Source organism: Dendrobates tinctorius, unplaced genomic scaffold (genome assembly GCF_039654945.1).
Source record: "Dendrobates tinctorius isolate UK_male_01 unplaced genomic scaffold, ASM3965494v1 ptg000126l, whole genome shotgun sequence".
NCBI classification, from domain to species: Eukaryota; Metazoa; Chordata; class Amphibia; order Anura; family Dendrobatidae; genus Dendrobates; species Dendrobates tinctorius.
This window is the reverse complement of record NW_027361794.1, coordinates 14268905-14291249: the sequence shown is the minus strand read 5'-3', so window position 1 is coordinate 14291249 and position 22345 is coordinate 14268905. Positions and strand designations below refer to the sequence as shown.

The 22345-nt window shown below is 44.9% G+C and overlaps 3 protein-coding genes across 4 annotated transcripts in view; 2 read left to right on the top strand and 1 right to left on the bottom strand.

The window, feature by feature from the left end:
• The window catches only part of LOC141047339 (uncharacterized), a 944519-nt gene that overhangs the window by 132236 nt on the left and 789938 nt on the right, over window positions 1-22345 (top strand).
• Window positions 1-22345, bottom strand: part of LOC141047296 (uncharacterized) — a 206374-nt gene that overhangs the window by 74564 nt on the left and 109465 nt on the right.
• The window catches only part of LOC141047292 (uncharacterized), a 39498-nt gene that overhangs the window by 4513 nt on the left and 12640 nt on the right, over window positions 1-22345 (top strand). For both annotated transcript variants that reach the window (XM_073542343.1, XM_073542342.1), the window contains exon 5: window positions 103-193. In XM_073542343.1, coding sequence (XP_073398444.1) covers window positions 103-193 — 91 coding nt within the window. The remainder of the gene's footprint in view (window positions 1-102; window positions 194-22345) is intronic.

Here is a 22345-nt window from a genome sequence, read left to right as displayed (position 1 = left end):
AAGGCAATTATATAAATACAGTAGATACTTATGTAATGAGAATGGTGGAGATGGCAGGATTAGAGCTGATCATAGATGTGACTTTTACAATATTTGTTTTAGGGTGAAGATCTGACCCATATTAATACTACAGAGACATATGTGAGGGGTGATGAACGGTGTAAAGAGGAGATTCCTACATATGACTACCCAGGTGAGTAGTGACCACTAAATACAGAGAAGTCACAGATTCTTCTCAGTCACCGGCTGTGGCTGCTTTATTGGTCCTGTAGTCCAAACATATCACAATCGTGTGATCACCATTTTGCCTCTATACCACTATATTTTACTTCACCCAAAACTGTTTGAATGAATTTGGGCATTGAAATCCCTTTTCTATAGAACTTACAACCTGGAGGATGCACCTACCTCCTGGGATTAGGAGACGCTGACCCTTACCTGCCCAGATCTGTAAACTACGAAGCCTAATGATAGTGTACATAGAATTTGCTGACAAGTAACAAACCCACTTGAATAAAAATTGTTAGGAACACCGCACTGCACTTGCTCGCTGAGCCAGTGCTTGTGTCCTGAGTAAACAAACTGTGCCCAAAGATACCTGTGGAGCGGGGCAGCAGCAGTGAAGATGCGTGCTTCAGACTAACAGGACCTGAAGCACGTGACCGCTGGGGACGTGGGCTAAGCTCCAGAGATCTAGGAGCTGTAGGGAAAACTCCTAGAAGGGTAACTACGGGACAGAGTTACCAAGGGGCATAGACAGGGACATAAACCAGATCAGGCCGGGGTCAAAGCACGAGATAGCATGATTGTACCAAAGGATTAGACACAACGGATAGTCAGGATGTAGCAATAGATCAGTAAACCAGAACGGGCAATAGACGGTACAATAGGGACAAACTGTAACAGAGTAACAATAGCCAAGCCAGGAGGTCAGAACCAGAGAATACAATAGTACCAAAACGTGAGACAGAGAACTGAGTGAGTGGACAGACCAGGTCATACATGGGAGGCAATCAAGCAATGCAGTATACTCGCACACCAGGGGGTCAGACACACAGCCAGAACAACAGTATAGCTGACAGGGAATCCTAGTCTGGAGTATAAATATCCCTCTCCCTTCTGTGCTGCTGAATGTGCTCATATGGTCCCTACCAGACCAGGTCCAGTCTTTCTGGCCAAACCACTCTTATGATTGACAACATTAAATGTGCAGTGAGGCCAAGTGTGAATTTCTGTACAATAACAGAGTTTCCTTTTATCCTGACTTTTAAAATTCTTTTAAAGTCGACTAACTTCAAGGAGGATTGTGAAAAACTACATAACAAATATTACACCTGAGCCATGACATAGAGAGGGTAAAATAAGTATTTGATACACTGCTGATGTTTCATGTTTCCCAACCTACAGAGAATGGAGAGGTCTGTAATTTTTGATGTAGGTACACTGTGAGAGACAAAATCTTAAAAAAAAAATCCAGAAAATCACATTGTTTGATTTTCAAATAGTTAATTTTCATTTTTTGCATGAAATACTTTTATTTGATACAATAGAAAAACAAAACTTAATATTTGGTACTGAAACCTTTGTTTGCAGTTACAGGGGGTCAGACTTTTCCTGTAGTTTTTGACCAAGTTTGTACATACTACAGCTGGGATTTTGGCCCACTGCTCCATACAGATCTTCTCCAGATCTTTCAGGTTTCGGGGCTGTCGCTGAACAGCATTGAGCTTCTCCTTCCTCCAAAGATTTTCTATTGGGTTCAGGTCTGTAGACTGGCTAGGCCACTCTTTGACCTTGAAATGCTTCTTAAGGAGCTGTGTGTTTCCCGTCATTGTCATGCTGGAAGACTCCGCCACGACCCATCTTCAATGCTCTTAGTCTAGGCTCAGATTTGTGTTCAGGAGGGCTGCGGATGGCTGCCTACTTCCTCCTTTCTTCCGCCCTGAAGCTCCGCCTACTTCTGTATGCATCCTGCGTTCCTATCTTTAACATTTGGTACGCAAGGCCATGCATAGTATGCGGATGCGTCCGCATGCGGTGATTTGACGTGTGTGGCGGCCGCATGGAAACGCAAAACACATGTCCCTGGAAGGAGGAAGTAGGCAGCCTTCCACAGCCCTCCTCAACGCAAGTGTGAAACCAACCTTACTGAGGGAAAGATTTTTGGCCAAAATCTCGCAATGCATGACCCATCCATCCTTCAATATGTTGCAGTGATCCTGTCCCCTTTACTGAAAAGCACCCCTAAAGTATGATGTTTCCCCCACAATGCTTCACGGTTAGGACAGTGTTCTTGGGGTGGTACTTATCCTTCTTCCTCCAAACATCGCAAGTGGAGTTGATACCAAAGGTCTCATCTGACCACATGACCTTCTTCCATGCCTCCTCTCGATCATTCAGATGGTCACTTGGGAACTTCAAATGGGCCTGGACATGTGCTGGCATGGACAGGGGAACTTTGCATGCTCTTCAGGATTTTAATCCATGATGGCATAGTGTGTTACTAACGGTAATGTTTGAGACTGTGGCCCTAGCTTTCTTCAGGTCATGGAACTGGTCCTCCAGTGTAGTTCTGGGCTGATTCTGGACATTTCTCAGAATCTTCCTTACCGCACGAGGTGAGATCTTGCAAGGAGCTCCAGACCGAGGAAGATTGACTGTCAGCCTGTGTTTCTTCCATTTTCTAATAATTGTGCCAACAGTTGTTGCCATCTCAACAAGCTGCTTGCGTATTGTCCTGTAGCCATTCCCAGCTTTGTGCAGGTCTACAATTTTGTCCCTGTTGTCCTTAGAAAGCTGTTTGGTTTTGGCCATGGTGGAGAGCTTGAAGTATGGTTAAGTGTGTGGACAGGTATCATTTATACAGGTAACGAGTGCGGAGTAGGGGGGCTTCTTCAAGAAAACCTAACAAGTCTGTGAGAGCCAGAACTCTTGTTGGTTGGTAGGTGAACAAATATTTATTTCAAGCAAATAAATGCAATTTAGTTATTTATAAATCATACAATGTGATTTTCTGTTTTTTTATTTTTAGATTCTGTCTCTCACAGTTGAACCATACCTGTGATAAACATTACAGACCTCTCCAGTCTTTGTAGGTGGGAAAACATGCAAAATCGGCAGTGTATCACATACTTATTTTCCCCACTGTATCTCTAAGCTCTGCCTGATGGCTATAATATACATTAAGGCCGGGATCACACTTGCGATTTAAACGGCCGAGTCTCGCATGGTAATACACGGCGCTGCCGCCGGGACTCAGGAGCGGGGCGTGCGGCCGCATAGCAATACATGGAGCTGCACGCCCCGCTCCTGAGTCCCGGCGGCAGCGCCGTGTATTACCATGCGAGACTCGGCCGTTTAAATCGCAAGTGTGATCCCGGCCATATTCACACCTTCAGATGTGCTGGCATGGCTCGAGCCCCAGTTACATGGAATTACATCACGTCATAAATTCCATTATCTTTTCAGTCCTAAGGAATTCAGATTACTGCACAATCTCTCCTGAAATGGGGGCTACTAATGCTTTCTCTGCTCTCCTGGTCAGGACTCATAGTAGCAATGGTCCACCATCAATGAGGGCAACTCTGGTTTAATGTTATTCTCCCCTCGAACATGTGTTGTTGTTGGGGATGTAACATGGAATGGAAAAACAGTTTTTAATTATTAGGTTCATTCTGTATATAGTTTGATTGTGGTGGGATTGGCATGTTTCCCTTATGTGAGTCTGTAACTCCCTGGTAGTCTTTAACCCCTTTCTGCCATGAGACGTACTATCCCGTCCATGTGCCCTGGGACTTAATTCCCAGGGATGGGATAGTACGTCATAGCGATCAGCGGCGCTCACATGGTGAGCGCTGCTGATCGTGGCCGGGTGTCGGCTGATTATCACAGCTGACACCCGACACGTTAACCCCTTGTACACCGTGATCAAACACGATTGCGGTGTACCGGGGGTTAAAGGGAAGCATCGGCAGGGAGGGGGCTCCCTCCGTGCTTCCCTGAGCCCCCCACGGCAGCGCAATGTGCAGCGCTGCTGCTGGGGGCTCTTTCCCTACAGGCCCCCGGATCCAAGATGGCGACGGGGACCTTCGGGGGCCTGTAGGGAGCTGACTTCCTCACTGCCTGCAAAGCGCGGGCATGAGGAAGTCTGCGTCTATGCCTGTGACAGATCGCTGATCTGTCACAGTGATCTGTGATGTGACAGATCAGCGATCTGTCACAGGACAGTGATGTCCCACCTGGGACAATATAATAAAGTTAAAAAAAAAAAAAAGTGTAAAAATAATTTTTAAAAAATCGCTAAATTAGTAAAAAAAAAATATTCCCCAATAAATTCATTTTTTGAAAAAAACAAACAATAAAAGTACACATATTTGGTATCGCCGCGTCCGTAACGACCCGCCCTATAAAACTGTCCCATTAGTTAACCCCTTTAGTGAACCCCTTAAAAAATAAAAATAAAAAATGAAGCAAAAAATAATGATTTATTATCATACCACCGAACAAAAAGTGCAATAACGCGCGATCAAAAAGACGCATATAAATATCCATGGTACCGCTGAAAACGGCAGCTTGTCCCGCAAAAAAGGAGCTGCCATACAGCATCTGCAAAAAATTAAAAAAGTTATAGCTTGCAGAATAAAACGATGCAAAAATAATTATTTTTTATATAAAATAGTTTTCCTTGCATAAAACCGACAAAACATAAAAAAAACCTAAATGAGGTATTGCTGTAACCGTACTGACCCGAAGAATAAAACCACTTTTAAAGAAATTCATGAAACGCTGTTTTTTGTTCATTCTGCGTCCCAAAAATCAGAATAAAAAGCGATCAAAAAATGTCACGTGCCCGAAAATGGTACCAATAAAAACGTCAACTCGTCCCGCAAAGAATAAGATCTCACATGACTCGATGGGTCAAAATACTGAAAAATTATAGCTCTCAATATGTGGTGATGCAAAAACTATTTTTACAAAAAAAAGCGTCTTTTAGCGTGTGACAGCTGCCAAACATAAAAACCGCCATAAATAGTAAATCAAACCCCCCGTTATCACCCCCTTAGTTAGGGGAAAAATAATAAAACTAAAAGAAAATGTATTTATTTCCATTTTCCCATTAGGGTTAGGGCTAGAGTTAGGGCTGAGATTAGGGTTAGGGGTGTGTTGGGGTTCGGGTTGGAATTCGAATTGGGGGTTTCCACTGTTTGGGCACATCAGGTGCTCTCCAAATGCAACATGGCGTCTGATCTCAATTCCAGCCAATTCTGCGTTGAAAAAGTCAAATGGTGCTCCTTCCCTTCCAAGCTCTGCCATGCGCCCAAACAGTGTTTTACCCCAACATATAGGGTATCAGCCTACTCAGGACAAATTTCAAAACAACTTTTGGGGTCCAATTTCTCCTGTTACCCTTAGGAAAAGGAAGAATTGGAGGCAAAAATATCATTTTTGTGGAAAAAAATGATTTTTTTATTTTCACGCCCAGGCGTTATAAACTTCTGTGAAGCACTTGGGGTTCAAAGTGCTCACCACACATCTAGATAAGTTCCGTGGGGGGTCTAGTTTCCAAAATGGGGTCAATTGTGGGGAGTTTCAATATTTTAGGCACATCAGGGGCTCTCCAAACGCACATGACACCCGTAGACCATTCCATCAAAGTCTGCATTCCAAAATGTCACTACTTTCCTTCCGAGCCCCGACGTGTGCCCATACAGTAGTTTTCTCCCACATATGAGGTATCAGCGTACTCAGGACAAATTGGACAACAACTTTTGGGGTCCAATTTCTCCTGTTACCTTTGGGAAAATAAAAAAATTGGTGACTAAAAGATCATGTTTGTTGAAAAAATACGATATTTTTATTTTCACGCCCGGTCGTTATAAACTTCTGTGAAGCACTGGGGGGTTCAAAGTGCTCACCACACATCTAGATACGTTCCTTAGGGGGTCTAGTTTCCAAAATGGGGTCACTTGTGCGGGGTTTCCACTGTTTAGGTACATCAGGGGCTCTCCAAAAGCAACGTGACACCTGCACACCATTCCATCAAAGTCTGCATTCCAAAACGTCACTACTTCGCTTCCAAGCCCCAACGTGTGCCCATACAGTAGTTCTCTCCCACATATGAGGTATCAGCGTACTCAGGACAAATTGGACAACAACTTTTGGGGTCCATTTTCTCCTGGTACCCTTGGGAAAATATAAAAAATGGGGACTAAAAGATCATGTTTGTGGAAAAAATACAATTTTTTTATTTTCACTCCTGGGCGTTATAAACTTCTGTGAAGCACTGGGGGGGTTCAAAGTGCTCAGCACACATCTAGATACGTTCCTTGGGGGTCTAGTTTCCAAAATGGTGTCATTTGTGGGGGGTTTCCACTGTTTTGGTACATCAGGGGTCTTCCAATCGCGACATGGTGTCCGATCTCAATTCCAGCCAAAAACATCAAATGGCGCTGCTTCCCTTCCGAGCTCTGCCATGCGCCCAAATAGTCATTTACACCCACATGTGGAGTATCAGCGTACTCAGAACAAATTGCACAATAACTTTTAGGGTCCTGTTACCCTTGGGAAAATAAAAATTGGGGGTGAAAAGATCATTTTTATGGAAAAAATATGATTTTTTAATTGTACTGCTGTACGTTATAAACTTCTGTGAAGCCCTTGTGGGTTCAAAGTTCTCACCACATATCTAGATAAGTTCCTTGGGGGTCTAGTTTCCAAAATGGGGTCACTTGTGGGGGGTTTCCACTGTTTAGGTACATCAGGGGCTCTCCAAATGCGACATGGTGTCCGATCTGAATTCCAGCCAATTTTGCATTGAAAAAGTCAAACGGCGCTCCTTCCCTTCTGAGCTCTGCAATGCGCCGAAACAGTGGTTCCCCCCACATATCAGGTAACAACGTACTCAGGACAAATTGCACAATAACTTTTGCAGTCCAATTTCTCCTGTTACCCTTGGTAAAATAAAAAAAATTGAACCTGAAGTATTTTTTTGTGAAAGAAAGTTAAATGTTCATTTTTTTTTTTTTTTTAAATATTCAAAAAATTCCTGTGACGCACCTAAAGGGTTAATAAACTTCTTGAATGTGGTTTTGAGCACCTTAATGGGTGCAGTTTTTAGAATGGTGTCACTTTTGGGTATTTTCTATCATATAGACCCCTCAAAGTGGCTTCAAATGTGATGTGGTCCGTAAAAATAAAATGGTGTTGTAAAAATGAGAAATCGCTGGTCAATTTTTAACCCTTATAACTTCCTAACAAAAGAAAATTTTGGTTCCAAAATTGTGCTGATGTAAAGTAAACATGTGGGAAATGTTACTTATTAAGTTTTTTGTGTGCCGTATCTCTGTGATTTAAGGGCATAAAAATTCAAAGTTGGAAAATTGTGAAATTTTCGCCAAATTTCCGTTTTTTTCACAAATAAACGCAAGTTATATGAAAATTTTACCACTAACATGAAGTACAATATGTCACGAGAAAACACTGTCAGAATCAACGGGATCCATGGAAGCGTTTCAGAATTATTACCTCATAAAGGGACAGTTGTCAGAATTGTAAAAATTGGCCCGGTCATGAACGTGCAAACCACCCTTGGGGCTTAAGGGGTTAAAATAATTTCTCCATTACTTCTTCCAAATGCCCAAGATCTAAATTTAAGACACCTCAGCTCTGCACTATTATAAAAAGCTCTCCTTAATTATATAATATTTCTTCTTGAAACTCATCTGACAGAAAATATTGGCTCTTACGATAATTTAGATTGCCAAGAGCCACCGAGCCCCGTAACTGTAATTACCCCAGAGAGGTTTCACCACTAGTTACTCATTTATTACTGATGAAAACTGTTGAGTTTGATCATTTCAGTAGATGTGTTATTGTCTATACTCACAGTTTTTTGACTACAGGTATTTGTGCCCCAAATTCTCTGATCTAACCTCTTCCTGCAGCCAGTTTTGTGTTCCTAATCGGGCCCCATTTTTAAAATCTGACGTGTGTCACTCTATGTGGTGATAACTTTGGAATTATTCACAAAGGATAATGGAAAACAAATGTATCTTACAAATTATTTTTCAGCTTCGCACAATACCCTATGTACGGTTGTACACTACTGTCTGGGCACATGGCAGGTTCAGAAGGGAAGGAGCGCCATATAGCTATTTGAATGCAGATCTAGCTGGAATTGTTTGCAGACACAATGTATTGGGGGCAATGTTCGTGGTCACCTGGCAGCTTAAAAGATAGCCTCCATGAACAGGCTTGGTACTATATATTCCATTCTTTCCTCATCATCCTTTAACCCTGCTACATGGATCTGGACTTACACAGTGAACCTTAGGCTTGGGCAATGGTGTTACCTGTTGTTCTGTGGATTGAGATGGGAAGAAGAATTGTCAGATGGGAGAGAAAATGTAAAAATAGAAGAGTAGTCCGTAAACGGGCTGAGGTCCCAACAGGAAACAAATACACAAGTCGGGAGCTGAGCACAGAGGACTGAACCAGAGAGAACAAGGCTGTGTCTGGCAGCTTCCAGCTATATGCCTGGAGCTTTAGTAGGGTGTGGTGCTTTCCAATTGGCTGAATTAGGGAGCAGATTACTGCCGCTGGGCAGCACACACACCCATACTGCCAGACTGGATGGTACTACTGGTCCCCGGCACTCTTATCTTATTGGCTGGACACAGCCAGCGCGCCCAGATCTTCTGGTTTTGATGTCTCCTCCATCATCAGTGCCACCCAAAAAATGATTAAGGCCGCACCAGGTGACAGAAAAAAGATTTTGCTATGGCTGATCCGAAAGAACATGGGACACCCCATTTACAGAAGCTCTAGTGTTTATAAATGGCAGAAAATCAGAGCAATAGAAATCCCCATAAAATAACAAACTTAATATTGGAAATTATAACCCTCAGTGAATTACTCTATTGGAGTAGTCCCTATTTTGACTCCACAGCCACTTTCTGAAAAGTAGCACACAGTGGATATTGGAGAGTGAAAACTGCAGATTTGCCATTTTATTACCCAACACCAGGGTCGGACTGGGGCCTGCCATCTTCATTTATACCTGCCCTGCTTGCTAATAGCATGCGCCGAGCGGTGCGCACTTGTCGCGATTTCCTCTCTGTTTCTGTCTTTTTGTTACTTTGTTTCAGGGCTGTCAGTCTGTGTGCTGGGTCTGTGTTGCAATCACCTGTGTTCATTTTCCTTAATCAGATTTCTTCTTAAGCATGCTAGTTCCTCCCCCCAGTGTCAATCGTGCACTTGCTGTTGCATTTGTAACATTGATCCCTCTGTGATCTGTGCCTGACCCTGCTTGACTTGATTCTCTTCCCGGACTCTGACCCTTTGCTTGTGACCTGACTTTGCTTGTGCCTGCTCTCGCTAACCGTTTTTGTCTCTCTTGCTTTTCTGACCTCGGCTCGTGTATTGGACTTCGTCTCTGACTTCCCTTTTCCTGGACTTGACCTCGGATTGTTTGACCTCCCTTTACTTACAGTAAGTCGTATACATATTTACTGCGTCACAGCACTTTATTTTATATCCGGCACCGACTGGCAGGCTGCACAAGTGATGCGATGGGAAGTGCAGGGGCAGCGCCTTCACTTCACCTGCCACTGCTGCCGACTTCTATTGATCTGCCAAGAGTGCTGTGTGTGCCGACCCTTACTTCAGCAAGCACAGTCAGATTCACAGCTGACTGAGAGGAGACACGCACGCATGCAACAGCTGACCCGCGCTCACAACTGTCTCCTGCTCGTCTTCCGCAAAGACCTGGACAGCAGTGGAAATGCTGATTAGTTGCAACTCAGCCAATCAGCGTTAGTTTTCCTCAGGCAAGGAGCTGTGCTGTGATTGGACAAGGTCCTGCCAAAGCAGCACAGCCATATATTATACGGAGGAGCAGAGGGCGTGTGATGACTGCAGTCAGTGTGAGTGTAAGTAAAATAATTGATGCCTGCAGCCTGACTAGTTCTCCAGCCACTGAGCCAGTTAGGGGAGCCAGTTAGTAAAATTCTAATTTCCTGTGGGCGCCCTCCCCCATCGTGTCAATCACCTCTATTTTACTGTGCGCCGCCTTACCCCCTCTGAGCAGGCCCATAGAAAAATAGTGAAACATTGGGGTTAAACACCACTGTCAATCTGACAGCGGCACTTAACACGTGCCAACATGCGTGCGCATCATTCTCTCACCCATCGGCACATCCATGAAGTGATTGCGAGTCGCCGATGGGTTGTCATGACAGCCGGGGGTTAACTTCCTGTGGCCCGGCTTCAAAGGAGACCGTGATTTGTGCTGCATGCAGCAATGCTGTGGAATCACTGTATATCATAGCACAAGCGATCAGATGATCGTATCCTCATGTCCCCTATGGGGGCTAACTATGTCAGTGAAAAGCAAAAAAAAAAAATATTTTAAAAAAATACCAAAAAGTTCAAATCGCCCCCTTTTATCCCATTGAAAATAGATAGAGAAAATATATCGCTTCATTGGGGGACACAGGAAACCATGGGTGTATGCTATGCTGCCACTCGGAGGCTGACACTATGCAGAAAAGGTTAGCTCCTCCTCCATAGTGTACACCCCACCGACAGGAACTAGGATATCCAGTTTAGTTTAGTGTCAGTAGGAGGTGGACACGGGTCTTTCATTAGACCCATATCTACCTCAGTGTGCGTTGTTTCTTTTCAGGTTCACAGAGGGATACAGTGTGAACGGTCACTGCTGTAGTCCCATGTAAAGACTATGAGTACGGCGTGTACTGCCATCCCGTATCCTCATAAGTCTGGCCGGCAGGACCCCTAACACAGAAGCATGTTTAGGTGATCCGGACCTAGTCCTGCCTCCGTCTCCCTCCCACTCGCCCGTCAGAGCCTGTCAGTTTGAGGAGACGCGGACATCCTACAACGCGGGAATTTCGGACGTCCGATCTTTCCTGGATGAGGAGGTACACCTACCCCCAGGTCCTGGGAAAGAAGATACAAGATCATGGAAGAAAAAAAATTTCCTTTATTTTGATAGAGGGAATTAGAGGTCTTTCTCCTTTAATTCCGATGGTTTGGGGGCACCAGGCATTCCTTTGCGGCGTTTTTAGAGCCCTCTGCGCCGCTCCCTCATGCTCCGGCGGTCACTTGTTGTAATCTAGGTCCCAGCTTCTCTCGGGCCTATTTGCAGGGTTGGCTCCGCCCCCGTCCTCTCAGCTCTTCAAGCGGGCTTTTCTCCCGCCCGTCTCTCCCTATCTCCCACTTCCTGCTTGTCGGCTAGCTTCTCCCACTACTCCTGACCTCACCAGTCTGCATGCGTTTGCTGCCATCTTACTTCCCCCAGACCCGGCGGTTAGCCTAGCCCCTCGGCCGGCCTCAAAGCGCGAGAGTTTTTCTACAGTGCGTGCTTTGACCTGAGGGCCCCCTGCATGCTCCTTGTGGTCGCCATCTGCCGGCTCCTGGACCAGGAAGGGAGTGCTTGCCCCAGGTAACAAGCGGGGTGAGGAGTATAAACCAGGCACAGCAAAATAGAGCTTAGAGGGGCCACACTCTCCGCAGGGTCAGTGATGGGTGAGAGAATCCATCATTCCTAATGAGGCTGATGTAAAAGGCGCTCTAGTCGTATAGTACTCTAGAGCCGTGCAATCACTGGTGTAATGGTAATCTAGAGCCGTGCAATCACTGGTGTAATGGTAATCTAGAGCCGTGCAATCACTGGTGTAATGGTAATCTAGAGCCGTGCAATTGCTGGTGTAATGGTAATCTTAGAGCCGTCAGTCACTGGTGTAATAGTAATCTAGAGCCGTGCAGTCACTAGAGTAATAAATGCCTCACTTTTGTAATAAATGCTCTAGAGCGGTACAGTCAACAGCTGTGGGTATTGCAGTACGCCCTACACTGCCGTCATCTGTACCACTGCCCGCTCTACGCCCTCCACAGGGAGATGGGCCATTATAAAACCTGCCGTATGGCGTTTGCCTTGTAGAAGACTTCACTTGCACATTTCCCCTTGGAGATTTCCGTTTTGTCACACTGTTGCTGTGATTTCTGCTATTGTAGATCTGTGCCTTGATTTTCAGCAAAGCAAGGCTCGGCCATTACTCTACACATAAAGATGCTAGAGCACTGGCATATCAAATGCTTCCATATCTCCTGCTCACAGGCACTCGCCTTGCATATTCCTGCAGCCCCCCTCCGGATGCTGGCATTGCACTGCTCTAAGCAGAAAGCGGAGCTGCTCCTACCCCTTCATGACTTCAGTGTCTGGGCTTCACTTCCAGCCGGACAAAAGTCCATGTTACCCAGCAATGTCTGCTGTGGCTCAGTGGATAAAGAAGCTGACCATGAATCGCAGGCCCAAGGGTTTGAACCCAGGCGCACAACAGAGAGTAGAGTTTAGTCTCCCTCAGATTCCAAGCCTACTGTTCTACCGTCAGGAGAAATGACAGGTCAGAATATACTTCCGAACTGTTTTCGTGGTGCGGCTTATTACACGTGAAGCTGTTATTCTGTCTAATGCCATCAGGTATCCAGACCTAGACCACAATAAAGAATTGGCTCTCTCCTATACCCTTCTCCGGGGTTCTCTCCATGCTGATTTAGTCACAGAATACTGAGAGCCGATTGCAGCTGTGCTTTAGATGCACCACCTACCAGGTACAGTAGGGTAGTTTGAAACTGTCATATTTCAGTGGATAAGACGTGTCTTGGGTTGACTACTGCAGTGGTATGGGTGTTCTGTACTGTATTCAGGTGAGTCAGACGCATTCTCCTTCATGTTCCTCGCGTTCGATTGCAGCAGTACTCTATCCGTTATCCAGGACTTAGATGCATCTTCTACCAGACGCATTTAGTCGATACCTGCCGTCTTTCCTGTAGCTCAAACGTACCGGTCGATTGCTGCATCGGTCAGGCTCTTCTGTACCATTGTCAGGTGAGTCAGAAACGCCCTCTATCACGTTCCTCAGGGTCCTTTGCAGAATCTACCTATGCTCCCGTCTATTCACCACTCAGTGAGAGGTGTCCGGTAGTCATCACTTCTGGTGGGGTGCAGCATTGGTTACAGGTCACTCTCAGGTGTGTCAGAAGCACCTTCTGCTGCATGTTTCATGGTCAATAATGGGTCGCCCTCCCAGGGCAGCGGGGTACTCGGTACCGGGCCGGTGTCAGGGGGATGTGTAACAGGTTAGGTGACCCGATCCGTGGCCCTGGACGCCCAATAAAAGGGTGTTTTAATGTAATGATTTATATGGATAGTTTGTGACGCCACCCGTGATGTTTGGCAAGTAAGATGTTAGGCCAACGCTGCATACAGATCCGCTGGGACTGATGGTGTGGTGCAGCAAAGATGGTGTAGCTCCCCACAGGTGGAGCTGTAGTCCCAGGGCAGTGCAGATGCGATGTTGGAGGAGAAGCGCAGGCAGTGTGGATGCTGGTACCCAGATGTAGCGGTGCTGAAGATGTTAGCGCACAAATGAATGGAGGACAACAGGGCTTGCAGTTTCAAAGCTTTACTCACAGTTCGTGGTACACACTGGTGCCTGCCTCCGTGCCGTGTCCTCCGGGGCAGAGGCCCAGCCAACCTCCAGGCAAGATAGGATTCTCCCCTGCCAACACTCCGCCAACATGTGCCTTCCTGAACGACTCCTCCAATGCGCTTTTAATGGTGAAACACTCCAGTACTTAATTACCCTGGAATGCCTCCTGACAGATGTTCCTAGAACCTCACTTGTATGACAGACAGCTGTAGCCTGTTCGGGGACCTCCTGGATCCCGGCTCTCTATTCGTGTTGCTGTTGTGTCCCAAGTCTTGGATGGGGGTAGTGCATTTACAGCCAGCTACTCCACCTGTGTCTGCTGCAGAACCATAAGTGTCCATACAACCTCGGGGACCGGGCCCCGGCCTTGCGCTGAGAACCTATAGGCAGGGTTCCTCTGTCAACCCACGTCTCCTCTCTGTTCTCGTCTCCTTCGTACTTGTCTTTCTCTCTCTTATGGAAGTGCAGATTACAGTTCTACGTCTCTCTCTCTCTTTCTCCTTTCCCGTGCCAGCTGGCTCAGATCACTGAGGCAGCTGTAGCACCCCTTCTTCAATTCCTTTCCACGGGAGATCTTTCCACTAAGACCAATCCTCAGCCTCTCCTGACTGACTGTCTTCCACCGCCTGACCTCCCGTCAGACTGACCTCCTGTCAGCCTGCTCTCCTCTGAGACTGCCCTCTAACTCTACACTTTCCCAGTCTTTTATACCTAACTCCACCCACCTCCCAGCACATCTTGTGTTACGAATCAAGGACCCACGAAAGGTGCTCTGCTACCCTCTGAGCTAAGAGCAGCAATGTGGCCCTGCTGAACTGTCCTGTGTGTGGGGTGCAGGTGTTGGAGTGTGGCAAGGAGTTCCCACCTTACCTGGATGGTGGGGCACTACACCTTAGGAGAAGGTGTAGTACTTCTGTGGCGACTGAGCCTCAGGGGCGCCACAATAACATCTGTGGTCTATTAACAGTTAAACAGAAAATCTATCACGTACCACAGAGTGGATCTCAGTACCACAGGGTGGATCTCGGCAGCAGTATAAGTGGCTAGTTCACTTTCAGGTAGGTCAGACACGCTTGTGTCAGGTACCAGATGGTCTCAGTTTTTTCTTTGGCCCCACTCTGGGCTCTGAGGGTGAGTTGCTCCACAGGGGCTTTTCCACACCTTCTGATTATTCGGGCTTACCTCTAACTACCCAGTTGGTCAGTTTACAGTGCTGCCCTCAGGCTATCTTCACTATTCATTGTGTTACACCTATCATAAATGATTGGCCAATCGTAGTTTATAAGTTCTGGCTGTCTCTTACCATGTCAAAGCCCATATGTGTACCCTGACTCTCAATGTCTGTTCACTGTTCTGTCCTAAGGGCCTTTGAGTTACCACAATACTGAAGCTCCCTATCTATTTGTCAGTACTTACCTACAGACACCGGATAAAGCCTCCAGCAGCTTTGGGATGTGACTTCCGAGCATGGCAGGAACAAGTCTCCAACCTGGGACAGAAATGGGATCTTACTCTGCGCAAGCATCGACCAGGGTAGAAGGCTGCTCCAGTCCTGGATCCAATGAGTTTGGTGATATGTTTCTTCCTTCAGCTTGATTCGTATCCTTTTCACTGTTATCCTCAGGCATGTGGTGTCTTATTCTTAGGTAAGCAGGTCCACATACTACAATCCTCTCCCCGTTCCAGAGGGTCCAGGATGGATACGGTCACCCAGATCATTATAGGGAATGATCTTCCTTTGGTCAGCCTAGCTGTCTTCTGGAGTCTATGTGCTCCTTCCTAGAGCCAACTTTCCATGCAGTTGACATACTGCAGGTTTTTTTCATGGACTTTCCTCGTTCGACTGCTCTTTTTTTTTTGTACTTTTAATGCCCATCTAGACTATTTTTTCCATACCCATCCTCATCCCTGTATGCTTGAGTTTAGCTTCCTATTGATCTCAATCTGTCAAGTCGCCCAGTAGTCTACGCTCTACCTGCTTAGTTGGGCAAGCAGTTGTCTCTTCAACGGTTCTCTCTTTCTGAGCAGTTTTGTTAGACTGAGCCTACATCACGGTGATGAGTTCCAGGGTATCCTAGGTCCCCTTCAGTATGTCTTCAGTGTTCGGCTCTGTAGCAGGTTCACAGTGACATTCACAGTGGCCTACTCTCAAGTCTTTCCTTGTCATTTTCTCGGAGACCTTAGTCCTGTAGTCCTGCTGCTTCCAAAGAAGGGAGCGCCTCGATATATCTCTTTTCTCCTGAGCTCACCGCGAATTGGACTACTTCTCCGACTACGGACTCTTCAATTTCCAGACTTTCCACCAATACGGTCCTTCCTCTCTGAGGTGCCTCCATTAGGGATACCAACGGTGGACTCCTAGAGTCCTTCGCAAGGTCAACCATGGAAGCGTCCACCGCTACATTGCATTCTGCATTTGCATCCTTCCGGGTAGCAAAGTTTATAGACGCATGGGCTAAGCTGCGCATCAGGGCATTCTTTCTGTAAGCTGATCGGAGGAATTGGCCATCCTCACGGACCAAATTTCTCTGGCAGGAAAGTACATAGTTTCCACCTTCCCGGAACCAGCAATATTGTGGCCTTCCGAAGGACCATTTGGTTTACAGCTTGACGAGTGAACTTATCCCCAAAGAGGTCCCTCACCAATTTGCCTTTCCGGGGTTTCCCGTCGATTTGGCTCCAATTGGGCCAAATTATTAAGAAAGTCAACAGAGGGACAAGCTCTCTCCTTCCTCAGGCTAGCCCTCGTCGTTCTTCAGTGGTTTTTCCTCAGCGTGACTTGTCGGGGATCTAAGATTGAGTCCATCCTTGTCTTTTCAGAAGGAAATCCCTTTGTTCAGTATTTGCTTTCTGGGAACTGCATGATTTTTCTCTTGTTCCATGAAGCTTTTATCTAGGTCCTGATTCTTCAGGGCTTTGGAGATTCATGTGTTTTTGCAAGGGATGGGTCCATATACTTTTCATTTTATAGCTCTCCCTTTCAGGCTCCCAACCACTCCCGGAGTCTCGCAGAGTCTGTGGCAGCGGTTGTGCACTTTCTGTGGATCAAAGGTTCAGTGCTCTTCTTGTAACTCACCGCTGTTCTCCATGACTCTGTCCATCATTCTTAATTCCCTTCCTTTCGTCCGACACGGACTTATCCTTTGTAACGCTCTCTCATCAGGCTACCTGGCCAGAGCAACGGTGACTATCAGGCTAACGCCGCCCCTTCCCCCTTTTTTCGGTTCACAGGCTTGGTGTGAAGAGGTCATCTGGCCTCCTGGTCAGTGGATGCTTGCTCAATTCAGTCGTCAATTGTAGGTTTACCAGGTCAGGAATGACTGCATTCTTCTGGGTTTAGACACACTCTTCCCGGGCAGTGTGCGCCTCCTGGCGGTACTCTTAGGGCCTCTGCCCGGCACTTCGGCAGAGCGATCATCTGTCCTCCACAGGTCCGCAAAATTTTTCAGAGCCCATACCTAGCTTTGGCGGATGCCGGCTTGGGGTAGAAAGACCTTGCTGTTGACCTTGCAGGTGACGATGGTAAGGTCTTCGTGCTGATTGGAGTTGTCTGCTGTTCCCTCCCCAGAGGTACTGCTTTGGGACATCCCATGGTTTTCTGTGTCTCCCAATGAAGCAATAGAGAAAACAGGGCTTAATGGTTGCTTACCGTAAAATCTATCTCGGAGCCTTCATTGGGGGACACAGCACCCTCCCAAGTTGAACAGCTTTGTTTATTGTATTATATTGTTACAGTTTGAGTTTTTGTTTTATTTATTTTATTTGTTACTTCTATTCCTTTCTCACTAACTGAATATCCTAGTTCCTGTCGGTGGGGATGTACACTACTATGGAGGAGCTAACTTTTTTCTGCATAGTGTCAGTCTCCTAGTGGCAGCAGCAGCAGCATACTCCCATGGTTTCCTGTGCCCCCCAATGAAGGCTCCGAGAAACCGATTTTACGGTAAGCAACCAAAAACCCTGTTTTAAAAATAAAAAAATACAGACATTTAGTATCACCGGGTTCTGAAAAGACTGATCTATCAAAATATAAAAACAATGAACTTGATCAGTAAACACCGTAAACAGAAATAATTCAAGACTGTCAAATGTCCTTTTTTCTGGTCGCCACAATTCCACAAAAAAAGCTATAAATCAATACAATGAAGTCTACGAGACAAGGGTGAGAGGGAAAAAGAAGGGGGCGCCGATCTAAGTGCAGAGTTTTAATTATGTCAGATAAAAATAAAAAATTCTTCTCACCTTTTTGGTGTCTTGTTGCTCAGCGTATAACCCTTTGTTTTGGGTAGTGGAGTAATCGTCTGGATCTGCTGGCCTGCAGCTCAAAACAGGTGGAACGAACTACCTTGTAGGAGATTCGTCAGAGAATGCAGAAAAATATTTCCAGTTTGTAAAGGAGCGCTTTCGGCTGATTAATTAATTACTCCAAATATTTCAAGGAATATCCAGTTTATTATTAAAAATAAAAACACAACAAATCATAACAAAGAGAGAAAAAATTTCTAGTTAATAAAGAACCGGCCATGGCTTTCTTCTACCATCTTCCCAAAATTCATAAGGACCCCGTGAATCCACCCGGATGACCCATTATATCGGGGATTAACGCTCTTGCTAGTCATTTGTCTCACTATCTGGATTTACACCTACAAACGCATGTCAAATCACTACCCTCATATTTGAAATACTCTAACCATCTAATCAGCCTCCTGGAGGGAATAAGTTGGGAGGAGAATTTTCTATTCCTAACCCTAGATGTAGTGGCATTATATTCAAATATAGAACATAATTTGAATATAAGAGCTACCAGATTTTACTTGGAGAAAAATGGAAATATGCCAGAGGAACTACTGGAATTACTTCTGGCTGGTCTGGAATTTATTTTGAGTCATAATGTCATTGAATTTGATAGACAACTGTATCTGCAGCAGCATGGTACTGCGATGGGGACTCGGGTAGCCCCAAGTTTTGCAAATCTTTTTATGGGGTTATTCGAGTCCCTATCCCCCCTCAGTTCAGAAAAATACAAAGACAACATAGCAATGTATAAACGTTTTATAGATGACTTAATAATCATGTGGAGGGGTGACATAGAACAAGCCCACATGATGGTAGGAGAAATGAATCAAAACACATGGGGGATTTCCTTCACGTCCACAATCAGTGCAGAAAAAATAGTCGACTTGGATTTAGAGATCTCACACATGGGAAAGAAAATTGTTACAAAAACCCATTTTAAAAAAGTAGACGTTAATGGATATTTACATTACAATAGTGCACACTATACTAAATGGAAGAATAATATTCCATTTAGTCAATATTTAAGAATAAGGAAAAATAATAGTAGAGAACAGGATTATATAGCACAAAGCAAAATTTAGGTTCCGGGAAAAAAAGTATCCAAAAACCCTAATACAACAAGCCTATAAGGTTAATCTAGCAAACACCCAGGGAGAATGTTTGAAAAAAATGCTTGAAAACACCATGGAAATAAGCATTGAGAAAACTGTGAGGGAAAATGCTGTTATAGATACAACTAAACCTCACCTAAAACCTGATAATGAAAAATGGCAGTGTAACTACAGCCTACAATAAAGACAATGAAAAAATCCGTGAAATTTTGAAAAAAACACTCGTATGTCCTGAAACAAGACCCTCTGCTACGAAATGTATTATCACAAGCCCCAAACATTACATTTAGAAGGGGAAAAACAATAAGGAATATGGTAGCTCCCAGCCGACTGAAAAGCTCTTCAAAAAACCAAAATTCCTTAAAAAACTTTACAAAAATCCATGGAATCATACACCAAAAGAATGTTAATAAAATTGGGGTATATAAATGCAAACAGAAAAAATGTCAGTGTTGCTATAATATAGCAGATAAACAGTAACAATAAGTCTCCTACAGTACAGGTGAAATATTTCAAATAGGACAATTTCTGACATGTACGAGCGACTTTGTAGTATATGTCATCAACTGTGACTGTGGCCTCTAATATGTGGAGAGGACCACCCAAATGGTCCGAACCCGATTGAATGGCCACAGGCACAATGCCAAAGTCGGTCTCCTCACTCACAGTCTATCGAGACACCTCCTGCTAACACATAAAAAAGAATTCAATGTGACCCTAACACCGGTTGAACAGATTCCTGGAGATGTTTCGAACAGGATACAACAGTTAAATAAGAAAGAGGCCTTCTGGATTTACAGATTGAGGACTCTGTATCCAGATGGCCTCAATGATAAGCTAGAAAATATATAGTACTGTTGTCTTAAGTCTAAAAGATCCTTTGATATATTCACTACCAGTTTCTTGTTGGATCGCTTTGAATCCCCCATAAGAATGTGATCATATGTCTTTTTTGATTAGGTGTTTCCTCTAGTATATAATAATGATTTGTGTGGAACACAAATATCCCCGGCTAGAAATCAATGGCTAAAAACCCCATTGAAAGAAACTAAGCACCCACAGACCAGACATGTGGGTGGCTCTGTAGAATAAATATGAAAGTGCGATAAAGATATAGGGAATATGAATGCATGAGTTCTAGTCCCGACAGATACTAGTTAGGCTAGTTTCACATTTGCGATTCAGGGCGCAGCGACGGCCGCCACTAAGCCCCTGCCGCACCTCCGCCGGTAGCTCCGCCTATCGGCGCATGACGCTGCATGCATCCTGCGTCCCCTATCTTTATCACTGGGGACGCAGGCCGTGCGCAGTATGTGTTTGGCGGCGCATGCGTCCTTTTGACGGTGCGCCGACCAGCGCCAAACGCAACCTGTTGCAATTTGGTTGCACTCGGCGCACCGTCAAAAGGACGCATGCGCCGCCAAACGCATACTGCGCACGACCTGCGTCCCCAGTGATAATGATAGGGGACGCAGGACACATGCAGCGTCATGTGCCGATCGACGGAGGCGCGGCAGGGGGCGGGGCTTAGCGGCGGCCGTGCGCAGGCTGTCGCTGCGCCCTGAATCACAAATGTGAAAATAGCCTTAATCTGATGGTCCCTAGTGATGAAACTAATAAAATAAAATTATCTACGGGTTGGAAAAATAGTTTTGCCTCACCGGAGATATATACAAAATATTTAACCCCTTAACCCCCAAGGGTGGTTTGCACGTTCATGACCGGGCCAATTTTTACAATTCTGACCCCTGTCCCTTTATGAGGTAATAACTCTGAAACGCTTCCATGGATCCCGGTGATTCTGACATTCTTTTCTCATGACATATTGTACTTCATGTTAGTGGTAAAATTTCATTCAAATAACTTGCGTTTATTTGTGAAAAAAACGGAAATTTTGGCGAAAATTTTTAAAATTTCGCAATTTTCCAACTTTGAATTTTTATGCCCTTAAATCACAGAGATACGGCACACAAAAAACTTAATAAGTAACATTTCCCACATGTTTACTTTACATCAGCACAATTTTGGAACCAATTTTTTTTTTGTTAGGAAGTTTAAGGGTTAAAAGTTGACCAGCGATTTCTCATTTTTGCAACACCACATCACATTTGAAGCCACTTTGAGGGGTCTATATGATAGAAAATACCCAAAAGTGACACCATTCTAAAAACTGCACCCCTCAAGGTGCTCAAAACCACATTCAAGAAGTTTATTAACCCTTCAGGTGCGTCACAGGAATTTTTTGAATATTTAAAAAAAATGAACATTTAACTTTTTTTCACAAAAAAAATAAATCCGATTCAATATTTTTTATTTTACCAAGTTTAACAGGAGAAATTGGACTGCAAAAGTTATTGTGCAGTTTGTCCTGAGTACGATGATATCTGATATGTGGGGGGGAACCACTGTTTCAGCGCATGGCAGAGCTCAGAAGGGAAGGAGCGCCGTTTGACTTTTTCAATGCAAAATTGGCTGGAATTCAGATCGGACGCCATGTCAGTTTGGAGAGCCCCTGAGGTACCTAAACAGTGGAAACCCCCCACAAGTGACCCCATTTTGGAAACTAGACCCCCCCAAGGAACTTGTCGAGATATGTGGTGAGAACTTTGAACCCACAAGGGCTTCACATAAGTTTATAACGTACAGCGGTACAATTAAAAAATCATATTTTTTCCACAAAAATTATCTTTTCACCCCCAATTTTGATTTTTCCAAGGGTAACAGGACCGTAAAAGTTATTGTGCAATTTGTCCTGAGTATGCTGATACCCCATATGTGGGTGTAAACGACTATTTGGGCGCATGGCAGAGCTCGGAAGGGAAGCAGCGCCATTTGACGTTTTTGGCTGGAATTGAGATCGGACACCATGTCGCAATTGGAAAACCCCTGATGTACCAAAACAGTGGAAACCCCCCACAAATGACACCATTTTGGAAACTAGACCCCCCCAAGGAACTTATCTACATGTGTGGTGAGCACTTTGAACCCCCCAGTGCTTCACAGAAGTTTATAACGCCCGGGCATGAAAATAAAAAAATTGTATTTTTTCAACAAACATGATCTTTTAGTCCCAATTTTTTTTTATTTTCCCAAGGGTAACAGGAGAAATTGGACCCCAAAAGTTGTTGTCCAATTTGTCCTAAGTATGCTGATACCTCATGTGTGGGAGAAAACTACTGTATGGGCACACGTCGGGGCTCGGAAGAGAATTAGTGACGTTTTGGAATGCAGACTTTGATGGAATGGTCTGCGGGTGTCATGTGCGTTTGGAGAGCCCCTGATGTACCTAAACTATTGAAACTCCCCAGAAGTGACCCCATTTTGGAAACTAGACCCCCCCCACGGAACTTATCTAGATGTGTGGTGAGCACTTTGAACCCCCAAGTGCTTCACAGAAGTTTATAACGCCAAGGCGTGAAAATA